The 23558-nt window shown below is 44.9% G+C and overlaps 1 protein-coding gene and 1 long non-coding RNA gene across 2 annotated transcripts; both read right to left on the reverse strand.

The window, feature by feature from the left end:
* Window positions 1-716: 716 nt before the first annotated feature.
* On the reverse strand, window positions 717-15677 carry LOC120995357. Its single transcript, XR_005777577.1, has 3 exons — window positions 15583-15677; window positions 10265-10270; window positions 717-731 (listed from the first exon to the last, which is right to left on the reverse strand). It is a non-coding gene; the product is annotated as an uncharacterized LOC120995357 (long non-coding RNA).
* Window positions 15678-19744: 4067 nt separating this feature from the next.
* PNRC2 (proline rich nuclear receptor coactivator 2) lies at window positions 19745-23260 on the reverse strand. The gene is made up of 3 exons (XM_040424505.1): window positions 23072-23260; window positions 21970-22155; window positions 19745-21149 (listed from the first exon to the last, which is right to left on the reverse strand). The coding sequence occupies exon 3, from the start codon at window positions 21129-21131 to the stop codon at window positions 20733-20735; it is 399 nt and encodes a 132-aa protein (XP_040280439.1). The 5' UTR covers window positions 21132-21149; window positions 21970-22155; window positions 23072-23260; the 3' UTR covers window positions 19745-20732.
* Window positions 23261-23558: the final 298 nt, after the last annotated feature.

The following is a 23558-nucleotide window of genomic DNA, read 5'->3' on the forward strand; positions in this document are numbered from 1 at the left end:
AGGGCCTTTAACCACCTCCGGACCGCCTAACGCAGGATCGCGTTCCGGAGGTGGCAGCCCTGCGCAGAGTCACGCATATACGCGTCATCTCGCGATGGCCGAGATTTCCTGTGAGCGCGCGCGCTCACAGGAACGGAAGGTAAGAGAGTTGATCTCCAGCCTGCCAGCGGCGATCGTTCGCTGGCAGGCTGGAGATGTGTTTTTTTTAACCCCTAACAGGTATATTAGACGCTGTTTTGATAACAGCGTCTAATATACCTGCTACCTGGTCCTCTGGTGGTCCCCTTTGTTTGGATCGACCACCAGAGGACACAGGTAGCTCAGTAAAGTAGCACCAAGCACCACTACACCCCCCCCCCCCGTCACTTATTAACCCCTTATTAGCCCCTGATCACCCCATATAGACTCCCTGATCACCCCCCTGTCATTGATTACCCCACTGTCATTGATTACCCCCCTGTCATTGATCAACCCCCTGTAAAGCTCCATTCAGATGTCCGCATGATTTTTATGGATCCACTGATAGATGGATCGGATCCGCAAAACGCATACGGACGTCTGAATGAAGCCTTACAGGGGCGTGATCAATGACTGTGGTTATCACCCCATATAGACTCCCTGATCAACCCCCTGTCATTGATTACCCCCCTGTCAAGCTCCATTCAGATGTCTGCATGATTTTTACGGATGCACTGATAGATGGATCGGATCCGCAAAACGCATCCGGACGTCTGAATGAAGCCTTACAGGGGCATGATCAATGACTGTGGTGATCACCCCATATAGACTCCCTGATCACCCCCCTGTCATTGATCACCCCCCCTGTCATTGAACACCCCCCCTGTCATTGATCACCCCCCTGTCATTGATCACCCCCCCTGTCATTGATCACCCCCCCTGTCATTGATCACCCCCCCTGTCATTGATCACCCCCCTGTCATTGATCACCCCCCTGTCATTGATCACCCCTCTGTCATTGATCACCCCTCTGTAAGGCTCCATTCAGACATTTTTTTGGCCCAAGTTAGCGGATTTTTTTTTTTTTTTTTCTTACAAAGTCTCATATTCCACTAACTTGTGTCAAAAAATTAAATCTCACATGAACTCACCATACCCCTCACGGAATCCAAATGCGTAAAATTTTTTAGACATTTATATTCCAGACTTCTTCTCACGCTTTAGGGCCCCTAGAATGCCAGGGCAGTATAAATACCCCACATGTGACCCCATTTCGGAAAGAAGACACCCCCAGGTATTCCGTGAGGGGCATATTGAGTCCATGAAAGATTGAAATTTTTGTCCCAAGTTAGCGGAACGGGAGACTTTGTGAGAAAAAAATTAAAAATATCAATTTCCGCTAACTTGTGCCAAAAAAAAAAAATTTCTATGAACTCGCCATGCCCCTCATTGAATACCTTGGGGTGTCTTATTTCCAAAATGGGGTCACATGTGGGGTATTTATACTGCCCTGGCATTCTAGGGGCCCCAAAGCGTGAGAAGAAGTCTGGTATCCAAATGTCTAAAAATGCCCTCCTAAAAGGAATTTGGGCACCTTTGCGCATCTAGGCTGCAAAAAAGTGTCACACATCTGGTATCGCCGTACTCAGGAGAAGTTGGGGAATGTGTTTTGGGGTGTCATTTTACATATACCCATGCTGGGTGAGAGAAATATCTTGGCAAAAGACAACTTTTCCCATTTTTTTATACAAAGTTGGCATTTGACCAAGATATTTATCTCACCCAGCATGGGTATATGTAAAATGACACCCCAAAACACATTCCCCACCTTCTCCTGAGTACGGCAATACCAGATGTGTGACACTTTTTTGCAGCCTAGGTGGGCAAAGGGGCCCATATTCCAAAGAGCACCTTTCGGATTTCACAGGTCATTTTTTACAGAATTTGATTTCAAACTCCTTACCACACATTTGGGCCCCTAGAATGCCAGGGCAGTATAACTACCCCACAAGTGACCCCATTTTGGAAAGAAGAGACCCCAAGGTATTCGCTAATGGGCATAGTGAGTTCATGGAAGTTTTTATTTTTTGTCACAAGTTAGTGGAATATGAGACTTTGTATGAAAAAAAAAAATCATCATTTTCCACTAACTTGTGACAAAAAATAAAAAATTCTAGGAACTTGCCATGCCCCTCACGGAATACCTTGGGGTGTCTTCTTTCCAAAATGGGGTCACTTGTGCGGTAGTTATACTGCCCTGGCATTCTAGGGGCCCAAATGTGTGGTAAGGAGTTTGAAATCAAATTCTGTAAAAAATGACCTGTGAAATCCGAAAGGTGCTCTTTGGAATATGGGCCCCTTTGCCCACCTAGGCTGCAAAAAAGTGTCACACATCTGGTATCTCCGTACTCAGGAGAAGGTGGGGAATGTGTTTTGGGGTGTCATTTTACATATACCCATGCTGGGTGAGAGAAATATCTTGGCAAAAGACAACTTTTCCCATTTTTTTATACAAAGTTGGCATTTGACCAAGATATTTATCTCACCCAGCATGGGTATATGTAAAAAGACACCCCAAAACACATTCCCCACCTTCTCCTGAGTACGGAGATACCAGATGTGTGACACTTTTTTGCAGCCTAGGTGGGCAAAGGGGCCCATATTCCAAAGAGCACCTTTCGGATTTCACAGGTCATTTTTTACAGAATTTGATTTCAAACTCCTTACCACACATTTGGGCCCCTAGAATGCCAGGGCAGTATAACTACCCCACAAGTGACCCCATTTTGGAAAGAAGAGACCCCAAGGTATTTCGTGATGGGCATAGTGAGTTCATAGAAGTTTTTATTTTTTGTCACAAGTTAGTGGAATATGAGACTTTGTAAGAAAAAAAAAAAAAAATCATCATTTTCCGCTAACTTGTGACAAAAAATAAAAAGTTCTATGAACTCACTATGCCCATCAGCGAATACCTTAGGGTGTGTACTTTCCGAAATGGGGTCATTTGTGGGGTGTTTGTACTGTCTGGCCATTGTAGAACCTCAGGAAACATGACAGGTGCTCAGAAAGTCAGAGCTGCTTCAAAAAGCGGAAATTCACATTTTTGTACCATAGTTTGTAAACGCTATAACTTTTACCCAAACCATTTTTTTTTTACCCAAACATTTTTTTTTTATCAAAGACATGTAGAACTATAAATTTAGAGCAAAATTTCTATATGGATCTCGTTTTTTTTGCAAAATTTTACAACTGAAAGTGAAAAATGTCATTTTTTTTGCAAAAAAAATCGTTAAATTTCGATTAATAACAAAAAAAGTAAAAATGTCAGCAGCAATGAAATACCACCAAATGAAAGCTCTATTAGTGAGAAGAAAAGGAGGTAAAATTCATTTGGGTGGTAAGTTGCATGACCGAGCAATAAACGGTGAAAGTAGTGTAGGTCAGAAGTGTAAAAAGTGGCCTGGTCTTTCAGGGTGTTTAAGCACTGGGGGGCTGAAGTGGTTAAAGTGGATAAAGATAAAAAAAAAAAAGCTTATAATGGAAGCATCCTGAAGAAGGTCCAGTTCTCACAAAGAGATTTAAACTGATGTTTCCTCTCCAGGAGTCGGAATCAGAACTGTGGGTACCGCCTCCGAAGGTTGATATGGCGATCTCAAAGTTGTCTAAGAGGACCTTAGTTCCTTCTGATGACGGAAGCAACCTTCAGGATCCATTAGATCGGAGGGCCGAGTGCACTCTGAGGCGCAGCCGCAGCCTCTGCTTCAGTTGCTTTCTCAGAAGTCACGGAGTTTGTTCGGTCCCGTGTTCTCAGAATTCAGTCGGACCTGGAATCTGGAGTCTCCAGAACTGACGTGCTAGACCAGTTCAAGACCTTACTCCTTGGAACTGACTTTTTGTGTGACGCTTTCACACAGCACCTGAAATTAGCCGCCAAAGGCATGGCTCTCTTCCGCCAGTCGGCAGCCCCTATGGTTGCGTCCCTGGGTTGCCGATAATGCCTCCAAATTCAATCTGTGTGGCTTACCATATGAACCAGGAAGACTGTTTGGTTCAGAATAAGATAAGATAATGGAGAGCCTGGCGGATAAAAAGGGGAAGTCCCTCCCCCAACAATCCTTTCGGGGCCGGAGTAGGCCCAGAAGTTCTAGAACCCAGGGCCCCTCAAGGTTTCCGAGACGTCAGGAGTCGTGCGGTCGTGGAAAAGACCGTAAAGCAGATCTATGACTCTCCCGATTACCTTCCTTTCCAAATCGTCTGTGCGATGCTCAGAATTTCAGTTCCCCTCCGGTTGGAGGTCGTCTAAGTTTATTTCAGCAGGCCTGGCTGCAAAATATTCCGGACCAGTGGGTCCTAGAAATATTTATGTGGGGGTACAAAATAGATTTTCTGTCCTCTCCCCAAGAGAAATTTGTTTTAACCAGAACCCTAAACCAGACAGTCTTAGAGGATTCTGTCCTCTATGTTCAAAAAAAAGGGCCCTAGAGGAAGTTCCTCCTCGCGAACAAGGGCTGGGAGTATACTCCCCCGTTTTTCTAGTCCGAAGCAGTCGGGCGATTGGCGCATGATCATAGACCTGCGTTGCCTAAATCGGTTCATGAAACCAAAGCGCTTTAGAATGGAGACCATTCGATCACTCATCAGCATCCTAAACCCCGGCGATCTAATGATCACCGTAGATCTGAAGGATGCTTACCTTCATATCGCCTTTCACCCAGCTCACAGGAGATTTTTAAACATTACCAGTTTGCTGTGCTGCCTTTTTGGCATTTCTTCCGCTCCCCACACTTTCACAAAAGTTGTGGCTCCGGTTGTCGCCCAACTCGGGCTACTAGGGCTAGAAATCGTGCAATACCTAGACGACTGGCTTCTTAAAACCGCCACTCTAGACGTTCTTTTATCTCCTCTTCAGCTGGCTCTCCAGCGCTTGGGCTGGCTCATAAACTGGGAAAAATTGGAGATCGTTTCATCTATTTCCAGGATGTTCCTGGGTTTTCTTGTAGACTCCGAACGGATGACCCTTTCCCTCGCTCCAGAGAGGAAGGATCGAGTGATAAGAGACGCGCAGTTCCTCATGGCACCTCGGTGGGTGTCCATCAGAACACTCATGAAGATGTTAGGCCACATGTCGGCATCTGCGGAAGCAGTTCCTTGGGCCCTATGGCACCTACGTCCACTTCAGGAAGAAGTGTTAGCAGTCTGGAATCGCAACCCCAAGGGGTTGGACAAAACGCACTCCCTGTCTACCGAAGTCCGTTCCTTCCTCAGGTGGTGGAGGAACCTATCAGATGGGAGGTCCTTGATTCAACCTCATTGGATCATGTTGACCACAGATGCCTCCCTTCTAGGTTAGGGAGCCCATCTGGAGGAGAATCCAGTACAAGGTACCTGGAGTCCGCAGGAGAGGCTTCTCTCATCTGATCTGAGAGAATTGAGAGCAGTTCGTCTCGCTCTCTACCACTTTGCTCCTCTTATCCGCAGGAAGGCGGTAAGAGTCCGCTCGGACAATACGACTGTAGTCGCTTACATTAACAGACAGGGAGGCACAAGATCTCAACCTCTCCTCCAGGAAGTTGGTTTAATTCTTGCTTGGGCAGAAACCAGTCTATCCCACCTTTCGGCTGTTCACATCAGAGGGAATCTCAACGTAGTTGCAGATCGGCTGAGCCTGGGTCTGCCAGTTCCAGGCGAATGGTCATTGAACAAAGACGTTTTCACCCAGATCACTCTCCGGTGGGGTACTCCAGAGAGCGACTTGATGGCAACCCGATTGAACGCCAAGGTGGACAGATTCTGCTCCCTCTACAAGGAGGACCATCCTCTGGCGATAAATGCTCTGTCCATAACATGAAGGTTCAGGCTGGCTTACATATTCCCTCCAATTTCCATGATACCAAGGGTATTGACGAAAATCAAGCAAGACCAGACCCCGGTCATTGCGATAATACCATTCTGGCCGAAGAGGTCTTGGTTCACCCAGCTCATGAAGATGAGTCGGGGTATATATTGGAGACTTCCCCTAACGCAGGACAAGGTGTATCAGGACACAGGCCCCTGCCTAGATCTGAGGAAACTCAATCTGACAGCCTGGAGATTGACAGGTCCCTACGAGAAGCTAGAGGGCTTTCTGCGGAGGTCTTGAGAACCATTTCACACTCCAGGACAGAGTCTACAAGCAAAGCTTACTCAAAGATATAAAATATCTTTATTCAGTGGTGTGCTGATAAAGAGATTGTACCCTCAGATCATCCTCTTTCAGAGATTCTACAGTTTCTGCAGGATGTCCTGGACAAGGGTCTAAGCCCGTCAACGCTCAGAGTTCATACCAGTGTGCTTTCTGCCTGTTTAGGCAGACCTTTAGCTCAAGATCCCCTATTCAGGAGGTTCCTCAAAGGAGCCGAAAGACTAAAACCTAGAATCCTGAGACCTACCTAGCCCTGAATGTGATTTATCTGTGGTTCTGAAGGGGCTATCCTCTCCGGGATCTTTGTCCCTAAGGTACCATCATTTAGAAATACTAATCAGACCATCACCTTACCGGTTTTATGTCCCTCTCCCTCATCTCCAGAGGAAGAAGCCCTCCATTCCTTGGACATTTCAAGAAATCTCAGAATCTACCTGAACAGAACTGCGGACTTCAGAAGATCAGAACACCTCCTGCTGTCTTTGTCGGGGAAAAACAAAGGTCTAAAAGCCTCTAAACCCTCTGAGTAGATGGGTAAAAAAGGCAATCCATGAAGCTTTTCTTGCCCAGGGGATGGCTCCTCCATCCTTTTGTCACTGCCCACTCTACAAGGACAGTATCTACTTCGTACGTGGAGAAAAGTTTGGTCCCGCTAGAACAAAGCATTACTGCCTAGATTCTAGGCGCTCTGAGGGAGTGGCATTTGGACGTACCATTCTCAGTGCTGCCCTCTCATAAAAAAAGGGGAAACCCTCGCAATTTGTCTGTCACTCATTGCTAGGTCCCCACTTGTGCTGCTGGTTAGGACGTAAGGGAAGCGTTAATTTTAACGTAAATTTGTTTTTCCTTAGTCCTAACAGCAGCACACAAATTTCCCACCCTATTTTTGTTTGTGTACTTGCTGATTAAAGCACTGGTTTAAGGGCGGGCGTCCCTTTTATAGGGGGTGGGTTAATTGTTTAATTGTCTTGGTAGCAATTTTAATCAATAAAAATTCCACCTGTCCTACCAGTTTCACAGGGGAGAACTCCCCACTTGTGCTGCTGTTAGGACTAAGGGAAAAAAATTTAGGTTAAAATTAACGCTTCCTCGCATACTATGTCTGAGGAACCACCGACAGCCATAGGGGTGTCGTCAGCATCGGAGGAGGATTCAGCAGAGATTCTAGGGCGCTTAGCGGGAGCCGCGCTAGGGCACAGTTCAGCAAGGGAATGTTTTTCGGCCATAGAAGAGCGAATCTCTTCCCTAATCATGGACCTAATGTCCTGCATCATAGCTGACCGTTCCTCCCTAACTACAGTCCCTATACAGGTGTTACAGATAGGGCGTCTATATGAGTTAGGTAAGGGAATACAGCACATAAGAGGCAGCCCAGGTTTTGTTCTATCTCCTCCCTCCCTAAAGGCTCTTTTGACCCCCCTGAAAAAAAAAAAGGGGGACAGAGAACCTTATAAGAAAACAGTGATGGGAAGAGGAATGGGTGGATATCAGGGCTGTGGAGTCGGTAGATAAATGCTCCAACTCCTCAGTTTTTGGTACTTCCGACGACTATTTAATATGCGAATGTATTTTATACATTCTTTGAAGGAAAGAAAGGCAACATACATGTCATTACCACAGAACTACTGGCTAGGAAGCTGCTGCCTTCTCCTTTTGTGTGCTGATCTTCTGCTGAAGATAGGGCAGTGGGAGGATCCAGGAAGGGGCATTTATTTTAAAACATGATTTCCCTAGTAGAATCCCATAGTCATGTTTAAAGTTTAAGCTAACAATCTGAGTTTACAAGTTTTTATAGCCTTAGCTGAATGACAGCAGTTTTTCAAATGGTTTACAGCTTCAGTCTTGAACTATTGACTATCCATTCCCTTCACTTATACAAGTGTCTAGTCCTGCAAAAAACATATTCACTTAATCAGTTATCAGTGTGAGGCTAGGTTAACCATGGGCATTGCCTTCCCTGTAACAGCAGAACACAACACAATGGAAAGTATAAGTATTGCCGCTCCTTAACTGCATTGCGTGCCATATAGTGAAGCATATGAAAAGCATGCTGCTTCATGGTCACTTAACATGTTCGTTTTGCGGTAATGTGACGCACTGCATGCATTGGCATTTATTCTTACAGTAGAGAAGTACTGTATTTTTCGCAAAAGTGGGGGGAAAATAGCAGTGTGTCTTATAGGGGGAATGCTGCGACCGTCCGGTGAATAGGCTGAGAGGGAGGAGGGGCTGGGGGTCGGCATCTGTTTCTGTAATGGCAGTGGGGCCCGGTGCAGTCACTGTATTCTACTACATCGGGCCCCGCTCACTGTAGTATACGGTAATCATATCTAACTTGTGGGTATTGTTAAAGTATTCCAATCATCTTAAATCTAGCGCTGTACTACTAACTTCTTGGCAGTCAGGAGGCCGGGTGGGCGCTCGTAGCGTAACTCACTAAGTCACGAGCCTGCTCCGCCTACTTTATGAATGAAGCAGGCACCGGGCCCCGCTGCCATTACAGAAACAGACGCCGGCCCCCATTCACTAGACAGGGACACTGTTATGGGGGGGGGGGGGGGGGGGGGGATCTGTGGATGACACATAAGATAAGATGCTATATATGTGCCATCCACAGATGCCCCCATAACAGTGCCATCCACAGACCACCATTAATTCAAAACCCACCAAAAGCACACCATTTGGCCCAAAAAAATTTTTTTCTTATTTTCCTCCTCAAAAACCTAGGTGCGTCTTATAGGGCGAAAAATACGGTAATTAATTATAACTTTTTGTGAATTGGGACATTTAAACTTGCTTTTTTTTAATTCCAATTTAAATCTAGTAGGAGTCAGCTCATTTTTTGCCGACGACTCAGCCCTGGTGGATATACCACCTTACTCACTGTTACAGACGTCTTCTGGGCTTCTGCAGGGTCGGCACGATCTGCTTCCATGGTGCCTGTAATCTGAGTGAGCGTGGAGCAAACACAGACTGGAGAGGCGTTCGACGTGTGGAAAAGAATCCCTCTACCAAACAGCGCTCCAAGCCCAGCTGGCCACATGACACGGCTGCATAAGTAAAGAGCCCGAAGCCTGCTCAGAGCCCCCCGAGCAGCTGAACTGGATGAGAGTACTGGCCTGGGGGGGAGGGGGGCGGCGCCAGGAGGAAGGAGACCACAGGAGGTCTGATCGACCGGCCCCCTTCATCCTCTCGTCCTGTAGGGACAGGAAACCACGGGGTGTGTGAGGGGAGGGGCCCTTTTAAACCTGTTTCCTGTCCCTAGAGCGACAAGGGGAACAACCTCCATTTTGGTGCCGTCATGAAGGGGGATGCCGTAGAAAGACAGGATCACAAATGTACTCCATCGGAGTCTGTTCAGCTTCTTCCCTGTCAGTCAGGCTGGGTTCACATCACATTTTTGTCATATATTTAATGCTAAAAAAGAAAAGTATATGTTGAGACGACGCCTCAGACAGATGCCATACTGTGGCATCCGTCACCATAGAGTTCAATTGTAAATAAAAATATATATGGCCCATGTTTTTTTTTTTTTTTGCTGGACTTCACAGGATGGAAAAATGTGGTACAATACACTTTCCCATCCTGCAGAAATATATATATAAATTTTTTTTTTCTTTGCACTGGAACCATCTGTCATGAGGCATCAGTTAACGTATTCTTTGTGTATGTTGAACATATGACAAAAACCCACCCTTACGTGCCCAATCCAGCACTTCCGTTATTTTCGTTTTTCTGCTCTGTTAGATGAGCAGAACAACATATAGCAGGGATGTGAATGGGGCCCAAGAGGTGGGGATTTACTATTTATTAGACCATTACTGGTCTAATTAACATCAAGCGATTATAGCCAAGTGATAAAGTACAGTCCGATATGGACTATAATATCTTGCCTGCATTCACTGTACACTCACCTAAAGAATTATTAGGAACACCTGTTCTATTTCTCATTACTGCAATTATCTAGTCAACCAATCACATGGCAGTTGATTCAATGCATTTAGGGGTGTGGTCCTGGTCAAGACAATCTCCTGAACTCCAAACTGAATGTCAGAATGGGAAAGAAAGGTGATTTTGAGCATGGCATGGTTGTTGGTGCCAGACGGGCCGGTCTGAGTATTTCACAATCTGCTCAGTTACTGGGATTTTCACGCACAACCATTTCTAGGGTTTACAAAGAATGGTGTGAAAAGGGAAAAACATCCAGTATGCGGCAGTCCTGTGGGCAAAAATGCCTTGTGGATGATAGAGGTCAGAGGAGAATGGGCCGACTGATTCAAGCTGATAGAAGAGCAAAGTTGACTGAAATAACCACTCGTTACAACCGAGGTATGCAGCAAAGCATTTGTGAAGCCACAACATGCACAACCTTGAGGCGGATGGGCTACAACAGCAGAAGACCCCACCGGGTACCACTCATCTCCACTACAAATAGGAAAAAGAGGCTACAATTTGCACGAGCTCACCAAAATTGGACTGTTGAAGACTGGAAAAATGTTGCTGGTCTGATGAGTCTCGATTTCTGTTGAGACATTCAAATGGAGTCCGAATTTGGCGTAAACAGAATGAGAACATGGCTCTGATGGCTACTTCCAGCAGGATAATGCACCATGTCACAAAGCTCGAATCATTTCAAATTGGTTTCTTGAACATGACAATGAGTTCACTGTACTAAAATGGCCCCCACAGTCACCAGATCTCAACCCAATAGAGCATCTTTGGGATGTGGTGGAACGGGAGCTTCCCTGGATGTGCATCCCTCAAATCTCCATCAACTGCAAGATGCTATCCTATCAATATGGGCCAACATTTCTAAAGAATGCTATCAGCACCTTGTTGAATCAATGCCACGTAGAATTAAGGCAGTTCTGAAGGCAAAAGGGGGTCCAACACCGTATTAGTATGGTGTTCCTAATAATTCTTTAGGTGAGTGTATATGTGTGGTGCAGTGTGCAATGATCCCACATACATTACACCCTGCGCCGTCGCCTTCTTCTGCAGGTCTATCATGATGCCTGGGCTGTAGGATTCAGCTCCACCACTGCCATGTTTCCCAGAGTCCTTGGGCAGCTCTCCTTACTATAACAACCCTGGGAGCTAGCCCTCCTCCTTCCAGCACCCCCTGCTGCAGTTACCTGTATTCCTGTGGCAGCCACCCAAACCAACCAATGGCAAATCTCCTTGTGAGGAGCTTTTTTTTTTTTTTTTTTTTTTTATTGGTCGTTTCAGGCAGCAGCATCACTGCTCTTGCCGTTCAAAGTGCTCACTGTGCTGATGAATGGCAAAGAAAAGTCTAAGGTGTATTGGTATACCTTAGGCATCTTTCACACAAGCGTGACGGATTAGGTCAGAATATAGAACATGCTGTGTTTTTCATGCAATGCAGAACTGATGTGTGTGTGGGGAAAAAATAAATAAATAAAGAAAGAAATGTACACAGACCCATTTAAAATGAATGGGTCAGGATTCAGTGCGGGTGCTATGGGTTCACATCAAGCATTGCACCTGTAAGGAAATTTAAGATTACACTCACCGGTAATCACTTTTCCATAAGCCCATGACAGCACCCTTGAGAGACCGCCTCCATCCAGGACAGGAAACAGGAACTTTCGTGGAGAGCTCATAAGGAGGAGCATGGCCCCAAGACCACCAGTTAACCACAAGAACTTGTCCTAGAATACACTCTTACAGAAAATACACACTTTTTTTTTTTTTTTTTTAAAGAAATTTATATTATCTCCATATAGGGTGGGAATAAACCCCAGGTGCTGTCATGGGCTTATGGAAAAGTGATTACCGGTGAGTGTAATCTTAAAATTTCCCTTACGCCCATGACAGCACCCTTGAGAGACGACTAGAATAGAAATCCCTTTTTTAGGGGGGGGGGGAGAGAACTACTGCCTGGAGGACTTTCCTACCGAAAGCTAGTTGTTCTCTGGAGCTTAGGTCTAGTCTGTAGTGACGAAAGAAGGTACAGGGTGACTGCCATGTGGCTGCTCTACAAATCTGTCCTAAGTTAGCGTCAGCCCTTTCTGCCCAAGAGGTGGAAACTGAACTAGTGGAATGAGCACCAAAACCCTTCGGGGGAGTCTTTCCAGCTGAAGAATAGGCCAAAGTAATAGCGCTCACAATCTATCTGGAAAGGAATTTAGTAGAGGCTGCGAGAACATTATTCTTCCCACTAAATTGAATGAACAGCTTTAGGGTTTTCCTTCACTGACTAGTAACCTCCAGGTAATGAGATAAGCATCTTTTTACATCCAACCAATGGAGCTTCTTCTCCTTTTCATTGCTTGAATTTTGACACAGGGAAGGAAGTGGAAACTACTTTCTTGGAGAGGCTTCCTTTCTAGGAGAATCTCTCGCGCTGAGGAAAAAGAAAAAAAGACTACACTTTCTGTTTTCCCCGGTAGCAAATAAGTCCAGATGTGGGCGACCCCAAAGCTGAATTATTTGATTGAAGACCATTTGATTTAGACACCATTCCCCCTGGTCTAGCGTGTTTCTGCTTAGGAAATCTGCCACCTTGTTTTCCGTACCCCTTAGATGTACTGCCATAAGGGACGGAACACAGGGAATTATAAGGGAAAAAAATGTCTGCTGCCAACTGCATAAGATTTTCTGATTTGGTTCCTCCTTGTCTGTTCAAATAGGAGACAACTGTGGCGTTGTCCGAAAAAACTTTTTATAGCATTTCCCTGAAGTAGAGGAAGAAACTCTTTTAAGGCGAGAAAAACCGCTCTCAGCTCCCTCATGTTTTGAGAGTCTAGACTCTCCTTTCTTTTCTAAACGCCTTGCCTTAGGTACCCATGGCAACTGGCCCCCCAACCGAAAGGACTTGCGTCGGTGGTAAGGGTAACAAAATTCTGTTGGTTCCAAGGGAGCCCCTGGGACAGGTTTACAGGATTCAGCCACCAGCAAAGAGTGAATCACCTGGGGGGCGAGTGTGAGGGTACTTTGCCATTCCTTCAGGATTTGCCACTGAAGGGGTCTGGAGTAAAGTTGGCTCCAACTGATTGCTGGTATAGTGGAAGTCATTCTGCCCAAGACCGCCATTGCTTGCCTGATAGTAGGGTTTTTTGTAGACATCAGAGACTGAACCCCCTGTATTATTCTCTGAATCTTGTCTTGGGGGAGGATACAGAGTAGATTTTGCGAATCCAGACTCATTCCAAGAAAGACACGTATTTGGGAAGGTATTAAATGTGATTTTTTCCAATTTATTTGCCAGCCGAGATCTTCTAGGATCTGCACTACTTCTTTGAGGTAACTCGAGAAGGATTTCTGACTCCGCTACTCCCAAGAGATTGTCTAGGTAAGGAATTACTAGAATGTCTTTTTCTCTTATATGAGCCATGACCTCTGCCATGACTTTCGTGAATAGTCTAGGAGCCTGAGAAATCCTGAAAGGAAGGGCCGTATATTGTAGGTGATGAATGTGACCTCCTATTGAAACAGCGACTGAGAAATTTTTGATAGTCTACATGAATAGGGATGTGATAGTATGCATCTCTTTGAAGGAAGTAATTCTGCCGCCCACGAGAGAGAAACAGGTCATTGCTAAGAGGGTTCAGAGGCTGAGGACGATTGGTAACAGAGCAGGAAGCCCTTGCCTTTCCTATTCTTATTGACTTAGTCTTTTCTGTCTCTTATAAAAAAAAAAAACTCTTGTTTTTGCGAAAAAAAAAAGTTTATTGGGGGGTCTGGAGACAGAGAATCCTTTTTTATTGTCTGAAACCCTATCCAAAAGGTAGTCTAAAACGGACCCAAAAAGATAGCTCGTCTGGCTGAATTAGAGATTGCAGCTGACCTAGCGTTTAATTTCAATGCATCCGCTGAGGCGTCAGAAATAAAATCTACCGCTTTAAGAATAGTGGGAAAAAACAGCTAATAATTGATCTCTCTGGGTTTTTATTCTGAATGTGAGATTCCAAATCCTGTAGCCATAACTTAAAAGACAAAAGCTTGAGCTGAGGTCTTTTGAGGTAAACTTCCGCTCGCTTATCCATAGGGTCTTTAAAGGTACCCAAGCCTTCAAACAGTAGAGCTGATTTTTTTGAAATCTTCGCAACAGGTGCATCCAACTTAAGAGGCCTGCCCAATTAAATGAGTCCGCCTCCTCAAAAGGATACTTCCTTTTCACATTTTTATGGACAAAAAATTTCAGGTTTTTTCCATTCCTTTTATATCAAAAATTTTATATTCTCATTTACGGATAAAAACTTTGGATTTTTTTTCTGCCCTAGGTCGCCAAACATGATATCCTGAACGGACCTCGGGTCTCTGAATTAGTCTACCTTCATGGTAGCACGGATTGCTTTTAGTAAAGCTTCCGTATCATCCGGGGAAAAAAAGTGGTCTGCCAGTGGATTCTTCATCCAGGGACGAGTCTGAGCTATCTAGGATTTCCCCTGGTTCATTTTCTCTAATGGATCTGAGCCAGATGTCTTATTAGCTATGTCTGATCCCAAGGCTACAGAAGGGAGGCTCTTTTTGAAATTTTTCAAAGAATCAGAAACCTCTGTCTTCACCATATCCCTAATATTCTGCATAAGGGATGGGGACTTCCTCCACTACTTTCTAAATGCAACATTGACATAGCAATTTTGACCAAGAGGGTGCAAGTTTCTTTTTACAGACGGCACATTCTTCCCCTCTGGTTTTTGCCCCTCTTTTATAGTCTAAAAAGCAAGACAAAGGGAAAGGAGATTTAGCATAACTAAAGGAAAAACATGATGGGGAATGATCCCCCTTACCCCACCAGGAGTACCGGTCTGCTCTCATGACCCTCCTGCTGATCGGCACGTTGGGCACTCCTCCATGGTACTGTGGGGTAGAGTGATTTCCAGGAAACCAAATCCAGCTTCCTATGAGGCTGGCTGGGCTGCTGCTGACCGCGCGCCTCCTGTGGGTGAGACTCCCTCGGTTGGGTCCTGCTGGAGCTATCTGCGGCCATTAATAGGAAATCTACTTCCGGAACGCACGTTGCGTGCGTTCCAAATACCGGAAGTCCCGCAGCCGAGACCTGGATCTCGCTTGTCTTGCGAGATTTTTTTCCCCCAGCAATGCCGTTATCGAAGAGGGAGGCCCCGGCCCGCCTGAAACAGTCAGGAGGGAGAGGCGTTCCAGACACTTCCCAGTGCGGCCGGGACTGCAGAATAGCGGCAGCGCGGCATAACCCGGACCCCAGCAGCAAGGACCAGACTTCCGCCAGTGGCTCCTAGAGGAGACTTACGCCGGGACAAGTAACCCCTCTCCAAACGGACTCTCAAGGGCCCTGCAGCCTAAATCTTTTTGCTCTCCACGAACCGTCCTCTGTCTAGGACAGGAACTGGTGGTCTTGGGGCCATGCTCCTCCTTATGAGCCCTCCACGAAAGTTCCTGTTTCTTGTCCTGGATGGAGGCGGTCTCTCAAGGGTGCTGTCATGGGCGTAAGGGAAAACTCACTCGTGTGAAAGGCCTTAGACTTTCCAGGGAGTAAAATGGCCTGAACAAGCAACTATAACACTTGTACAGGCGTTAGTGACCTCTGGCACAGGCAGCCACAATGCAATATCATTGCAACTGCCTGTGGTATGGTGATGTCATTGGGACCACCTGAGCCAGGAGACACCTGAACTGTAACAGAAGTGGCCTGTACAGCAGACTTTATGGTACTTTTTTTTTTACACTAGGGACAGTTTTAATACTTTGCCACCAAGATGGAATAGAACAGGGAGCTTTATTTCTACTGGAGTCATCCGGGCCAAATGGAGAATATGAGGAATATCTATATCAGTGGAGAGGTCACTGGGCAGCACTGGGGTCCGAATGCAACCAGAGGACATCTGTGTGGAGTTCTCCCCGTTAAATTGGTTTCCTATGAATGTTGACCCTAGGGTGTGGGTGCCGGCAATATTCACAGCTGTTTGTGCACAGTGTAAAACTTGTAATATATTCATTTAGTAACCAACTCGAGAAAGTGGATGACGGAAACAATGTAGATAATGCTTGAATAGAACTGTAGCAGCAACGGTCAGAGGGAAACTGATGCAAACCTACCCACCTCCATCCCAACTCTACAGCAGCATAAAATACCACAAACTCCATTTAGGGGGAAGTTAATTTATTTGTTTTTTTCCAAATTCAGTTTTTTTTTTTTCTTTTAGCTTGAAATTTAAAAGCCAATTCAGTATGGGAATTTGTAACAGAACTCTGGAGTACAGGGGATATAAGTGTAAAACAATGCCAATCCAAATTTTTTTTTCTCCATCATTCACATAATCAGTAAGTGCTGCTGACACATTCTTTGTGTATAAATAGATGAATTTTACAAACAGGTCACATTGTAACAATTTCAGAATAAGCGAATACAGCACAGCAGTATTCAAGAAATGTTTGCCCATAACATAGATCAGCGATACAAAAAAAAAATAAAAAAAAACTCAGGTTACCAAGTCAAGAGGAAACATCCTTCGCCGGTGAAGCAGCCTCCTAGCAGTACCAATGCAGACGGCCGTCCGCTGGTAAAGCACGAGATTGTCAGTATTCGGCTACAAGTTTACAAAAAGAAAATACGCAGATTTCTAAGTAATTCCGCACCAAAAACCACATGCGTTGCTTGTGATTTTTGGTGCAGATCTCATTCTTGCATTGAAAAAGGGTAAAAATCCACACAAAAGAGCCGCAGGTTTCTAAAGCCTCACGGAACAAAAAATGCAAAGGTGTACATGAGAATCATCTGACCTCGTACACTTTGTGCGTACTGTGCTTTTTCCACAACACGCGAAGGTAGCCTTAAGGTGCACATACCACGCTCCATCCTCTTGGCCTGCTTTTTATCTTAAAATATGCATTTCGTAATAGGACCCCTGTTTTGTCTAAAAAGAGGTATAAATGGTTCCTTGGGGTAATACAATAAGTGGCATAAGCATGTCAAACATAGCAGGCACAATTACTGGTTTCTCCCATTATACATTTTCAATTAAAAGGGGTTGTCCAGGTTCAGAGCTGAACCCAGACATACCCTTAATTTTCACCCTTATTTCTCATGCTCCGATGCGCTCCCTTGCCCTGCGCTAGATCACGCAGGGCACGGTCTCTTTTGTTTACAATAACACTGCCAGGCAGAAGCTTCCACCCGGCAGTGTGTTCGGTGACATCACAGGCTCTGATGGGTGTGCTTTAGTGCTGCCCTAGCCATTTTACTGGCTAGGGCAGCGCTAAAGCCTGCCCATCAGTGACATCACTGGGCTTCCTGGCAGCCCCATGGAGAGCCCAGTTCGTCACCGGAACTCCTGAAAATGCCTTTTCCCTGCGTGGTTTAGCGCAGGTCAAAGGAGAGCATGAACTGCTCCAATGCTCCTGTCAGGGGGGCTGCCTGGGTGAAAATGGAGGCATGTCCGGGTTCAGCTCTGAACCCAGACAACCCCTTTAAAAGCATTGGAAATGTAATACTGCTTCCACAGGTTTCGTGCAGAGCGCCAACTACGGCTATGGTCAAACATGCTCAAAAGAAAAAGGGAATAAATCCATTTGGATCGTGTTCTTATGGGATCACTTCCTGTGCATCGAAGTTATGTTAGTAAACCACAATTCACATCTAGACACGCTTTACAAAATCTTTTGTAACCAACATCAGTCGTAGGACATTTACCATAAGCTACTACGGGAAGTACAGTGCAATTCTTACTCTCGTGCGCTAACCCTGCAAGTTATTTTCAAATGGATATCCATTTTAAGGGAGCAGTTTTTTGAGGAATGTCCAGTCTTCTGAAAAACAGGAATCCGGGTCAAGGAGGTAAGGCAGTTGTTGAAAACAGAAGAGCAGTCGAGTTGGGCTTTCCGTGTTATTCCATCTTCGTAGGGTCAGAGGTCAATCCCCGGATATGGAGGCAGAATACTCCAAAAATCATGGAATGAAGGCCCACAGTGCAATTCAGGTTTAGCTCATGCAATCTGAGCAACATTTCATATATACTCCATTTACCCTAACATACCTATTTACAGTGTCACAATGAGACTGAGCAGTGGGAGGACTCAGCCTGCAAGATATCAAAAAATACATCTATTTTAACAAAAACAATATGTTGTCAGATCGGAGCAGCTTTTTTTAAGGTTTTTTTTAGATTTATGTATAAAATTATTAAATGCTTCATTTGCACCAATCCCACTACAGAACCAGTTCCAACTGATAACACGAAAACGTGTACATATTTATACTGGCACTTTGTGCAAAGGCTACACTCATATACACACATATGTATGTGTTTTTACCAAAATATTCAATATCTGAAGTCATGGCTTAGGCATGACTACTTTCAGCAGTTTGTACTAAAAAATACTTTATCTCCGCAGACACTCCTGCTTTCATTTACATATGCTACAACTTTTACAGGTATTTACAGAACTGCCAAGTACTAGTTACTACACATTAGCATGAAGATCATTGCAGAGCCGCAACTGAAGAGGTCATATAACAGTAAGGCCTCTTGCACACAAACGTTTTTTGCAGTCCGTATACAGAACCATTCATTTCAATGGATCCACAAAAAAAAGGGAAGGTACTCTGTATGCGTTCCATTTCTGTTCAAAGATACATGTCCTATTATCGTCTGCATAACGGACAAGGATAGGACTGCTGTTCCATAAAAAAACGTAATGCACACGGAAGTCATCCATATTTTTTGCGGACCGCAAAATACTGAAAAAGCCATACGGTCGCGTGCAAGAGGCCTAAGAAAAGAAAAACGCTATCATACAAGTGGTGGTTGGGGGGAGGGGGGACAAAAATAAAAATATATTTCAAAAATGCTTTCAGGCAAGCAAACTTTGTTTGGGTGCTGTCCTAGTTTCAACCAGACAGAACATGGACCCAAATGGGTACATGCACATAGGCGATTTTCTGTCAGTTTAGCCCACAAGACTCGCATTCAAATGATTGTGTCCAGGGGTGGGGATACAGATAAAGGTGTTAAACATGGACTACGTGCAGTTAATTTAAAAACTCTTGTGTTTCCAGCCGGAACACAGATGGATTGGTAATTGCTCGGCTCAAACCTGCCTCACAAATGTTGAGCATCCGGTATATAACATTTAGTGTTTTGTTTTTAGTTTTGCTAAATGCCTGTTAGCATGCAGAAGGTTAAAGTGAGCCCCAAGTCTAAAAACTACACTTCAGTTCACATTGAACGCAGCGTATGGTTGTCCAAGCAGCAGTTTTAGAAAAGGGATAGAATAAGTCAACCTCAGGCCAGGAAAAAACTTTACAGATACAGTTCCTACTTTAGGGTCAGTGCTCATTTTAAAATGTTGCCTAGGTCTAGAGCAGGGGTGGCCAACCTGCGGCTCTCCAACTGTTGCAAAACTACAACTCCCATCATGCCCGGACAGTCTACAACTATCAGCCTACAGCAGGGCATGGTGGGAGTTGTAGTTTCACAACAGCTGGAGAGCCGCAGGTTGGCCATGCCTGGTCTAGAGGAAAAAAAAATTAATAAAAAAAGTTTGCTATTATATAATGGAAATGGTGTCAAATTTAAGTTGGAAAGGCCACCAAAAGCAAAGACAACCAGCATAGAATAAGATGGGTTAATTAAAAAAAAAAAAAAAAAAAAAAAAAAAAAAAAAAAAAAAGGTTTCCAGGGACCACATTAAAACCCACTTGGTGTTCCAGATTTTGGCAGTCATCGGCAGTGCAAACATGCAATTCAATTGGCACATAATTATCAAATATAAAACATAGTTGCTCAGTAAACTAGTGTGGGGAGGATAAGGCTCCATTCAGACGTCTGTATATTGGGTCCAAATCCGTTCCACAAATTGCAGAACGTGGGTGGACCCATTCATTCTCTACAGGGACGGAATGGATGCGGAGAGCACAGCATGAGCTCTCCACATCAACATTTTAGGGGGGTGGGGGAATAAAAAAAATAGAACATGTCCTATTCTTGTCTGCAATTGCGGACAATAGGCAATTCTATGAGGGTGCGGGCCAGGTGTTTTGTGGATCCGCAGTGCACTATGGACATCTGAATGGACCCCTAGTCAAACTATTAACCACAAAAAAAAAAAAATCCTGGCATCAGGGGCAGAAAAATAAAAAGCATCTTGTAGGTGGGCAAGGTTAAGCCTGTGTACATGCTAGACCAATGCAAGTCTGTATTAACAGACACTGAAAAAGAGAAAGGGATGGATGAAGAGTCATCCATCCGGACTGTACAGATACTGCGAAACAATGGAGCTCATGTGAAGGCTAGCTGGACAATGCTACGAATTCCAAGCTAGCCTTCACCGAATTCACAGTTTTATGTCAAGTGCAAAGTATTGCATGAACGTTGTTTGAGCAGATGAATGAAAGTTCAGCGAGATATGCACAAAACAGGCGGTAAAAAAAGTGCTTGTGATGCAGGAGGCTTCACAGAAGTTTCTCCAGATATTCAGTTCAGTCTAGCTCCTGAGCAAGTTTAGGCAGAGCAGATCCAGTTCATATTGGTTTATGTGCCTAATGATGCAATATATGTATAAAAAAAGCTCCAAACACACAAGTTATGACAGTCTTCAGCTTGCTACTCTGCAATCATCTGTAAATGCTGTATAGATTTGGTCATGCTGCTTAGGCCTGGACCTTCAGCAGTGTTTTGAGCTGGAAGGACATCAATTCTTTCTCGGCTGGGCTACAAGACAGATGCACCCAGTGGCTTGGAGGTTTGGGAAGAACACTTGGTGATGGTGGCTCACTAAATTTGGCACCAGCATAATTCTTGCTATCTTCACTACTCAAGAGGTTTTTGGATCCATGAAAACCAGAATTCCAGTTCTGGTTTGGAGAAAGGTTATTGTTGATTACTCTGTTCTGCATGGCCTGCCATGCTGGACCACGAACTCTGTCTTTACAATGCGAAGTGTTCAGCTTCTGATTGTTTCGTTCAAATAACTTCTGGCGGTTATTCTGTTTGCCGACTGCATGTCTATGCTGTTGAACAGGAATGTTACATCTCTCACCTCCACCCATCTTGAAAATTTATGTCACCTGAAATTAAAAGAAAAGCTCAGCACAAACTTATACCATTTACAACAAGTGAGCATATTCTACACCATAAAAGGGCCCTAATGTGACATCTTGATTTACACCTCACTCCGCCCCAGCACCTTCATATACCACATATGGCTGAGCAGCCTGACAGGAACGCTCAATGTCATAGGCAGGATCACATTACCATCTCTGGTAGAGCAGTCTGGAGTCGCACAAGACCCCCCCCCCCCCCCCCCCCCCATTTTAAATGATTCACGGGAAAAAAATTTTTTTACAAAAATAAAAAAATTACTTCCATACTCAGACATGGGGAGAGGTGTTTAAAACTGGTTCAGCATTTCCCTAGTAGATAAAATTCTATCTAGATCTGATAATGCAGCTGGACCACAAAGCAACGAAGTTAAGTAGGAGCCATCAGCTCTCCTGCCATATCTGTTATTCCTTCTAGAAATGTATGCACATTGAAAACTGGGTACTCCCAGTTAGGGGTGTGTCCCTGCCCAATCCGGCACTATAAGAACACACCCCTGTGACATGGGGAACGCCCATACAACTCTAGGAGGGGTGACAAACTGTAAAACCGTTCTTAGAAAGTGCTCCAGAATGGTCATTTCATGGGGAATGCAAGTGCTGCATCTACAGGTTTTAGCCAGGTAAAAAGCCAATATTACCAAGGGGAAGCCGCAGTGACCATCTTTTAATCCCATCACTGTCTGCCAGGTCCGATATAATCTGAGTTTTCCTTTACACCAGCTTTAAGAAATCTCCCCCAGAATACAGAGCCCAAAATCCCTTTGTCACCTCCAGCAGCAGTTACCTTGCAGCAGATCCTTCAAACGTCTCCACTCCTTCAGGTCTCAGATGTAATGAGGACTCTTCCACCCACCGTGATCCACTCTGCCACTTGCCAGACTGTTTGTGCATCGGCCAGTGAAAATCCAAAACCAACATGAATCCCCTTGGCAGAGAGCTGCGGGGGATAGCGAGAAGTCTGTACAGCTGTCTGTGCAAAGAAAAGAAAAAAAAAAACATACATAAGAGGGGGGGGAGGGGCAACTAGAGGCAGACTACGTGCCAAGCTCAGTGCAAGACATGCCAAACATACAGCTCCTGAAAATACTTTATAATAGATACACAGCAGATCTGATCACCACAATGATATGACAAAAGCCATTAGAAGAGGCAATTAGCATTTTCTTGCCACTGTTAACGTGAAATTTTTTTTTATATAAAATATATACACACTTTAAACACTAATCTCCTGAACATATTCATACTCAACATATACACTATCTTTGCTAGAGATATATCCACAAAGGAAAGTTCATAGAAAGAAGCAATTACAGCACAAAAAAAAAAAAATTAAAAAACTCCCAGTGTAGGGGGAGGGGGCATTACGTTGGAGAACTGATCACGTTGACCACCAAACTGGGCAGAGCCATGACATCAATGGAATCACACCAGCCATGTAAACAATAGCTTGCCGACGGCTCTGGGTATATGGAGCAATAGGGGTTATAGACTCATACACCACTAGAATGTTACAATAATGCGATATAGATATATATATATATATATATATATATATATATATATATATATATATATATATACACACATATACATATACAGGATTTAGATATTTTTATCATTTTTCAGACGTTTCCGTGTTCTATATAAAGTCTCTATTCCAACAACCAGTACGGAGCTTCACAACCAACATACACAAAGTCACTTCATGTAGCGAATGATACAAGGGGGACCCCCCACCCACATACACCCAAGAGGTTTCCCCGGCTACGACTTTGGAAAGTCAGGGCACAAAGGGGTGAAAACATTAGACTGCGCAAGCAACCGAGGGGAACAAAGACCAAGCACAACATGGCGACCAAGGAGGAGGAGCGCCCGTAACAACTTACCAAGACTTCCTTCGACAAAACTGGCTCCCGGTTTGTCTCCCCTCAGCGGCGGTGAACTTCCACAGACACTCCCGGACGGGTAAAGGGACAGTTACTCCACACTTCAGTGGGATTTCCCGGTCCCCCTCGTCAGCGCTTTCCACTGTATCCCTTCGTGTCCGACTCGCAACTCTCGACGCGACCTTCCCAGCTGAGCAACAAAATAGGGAGTGCTATCTCCGCCTACTCCCGCCGTAGCCAATGGAGGAGCAGGGGGATCTCCGGGCTGCCAATCAGAACGCTTGTTCCGTGAGTGGCGCCTGTTGCGGTGCGGATTCGGACTTCTGCTTGCTGGCTCCTCCCACTGTTTCCATTTCGCGTCGCTTGTTATTGTGTGAGGGGGAGGGGGAGAGGGAGAAAGCAAAACAAAGTCCGTGGACTGGAGAGAAATTTGCGCCGAGTTGCGACATCCGCCTGGAGACAAGCACTGGGGTGGAGGGTGGAAGGA

This window comes from Bufo bufo, chromosome 3, assembly GCF_905171765.1.
Source record: "Bufo bufo chromosome 3, aBufBuf1.1, whole genome shotgun sequence".
NCBI classification, from domain to species: domain Eukaryota; kingdom Metazoa; phylum Chordata; class Amphibia; order Anura; family Bufonidae; genus Bufo; species Bufo bufo.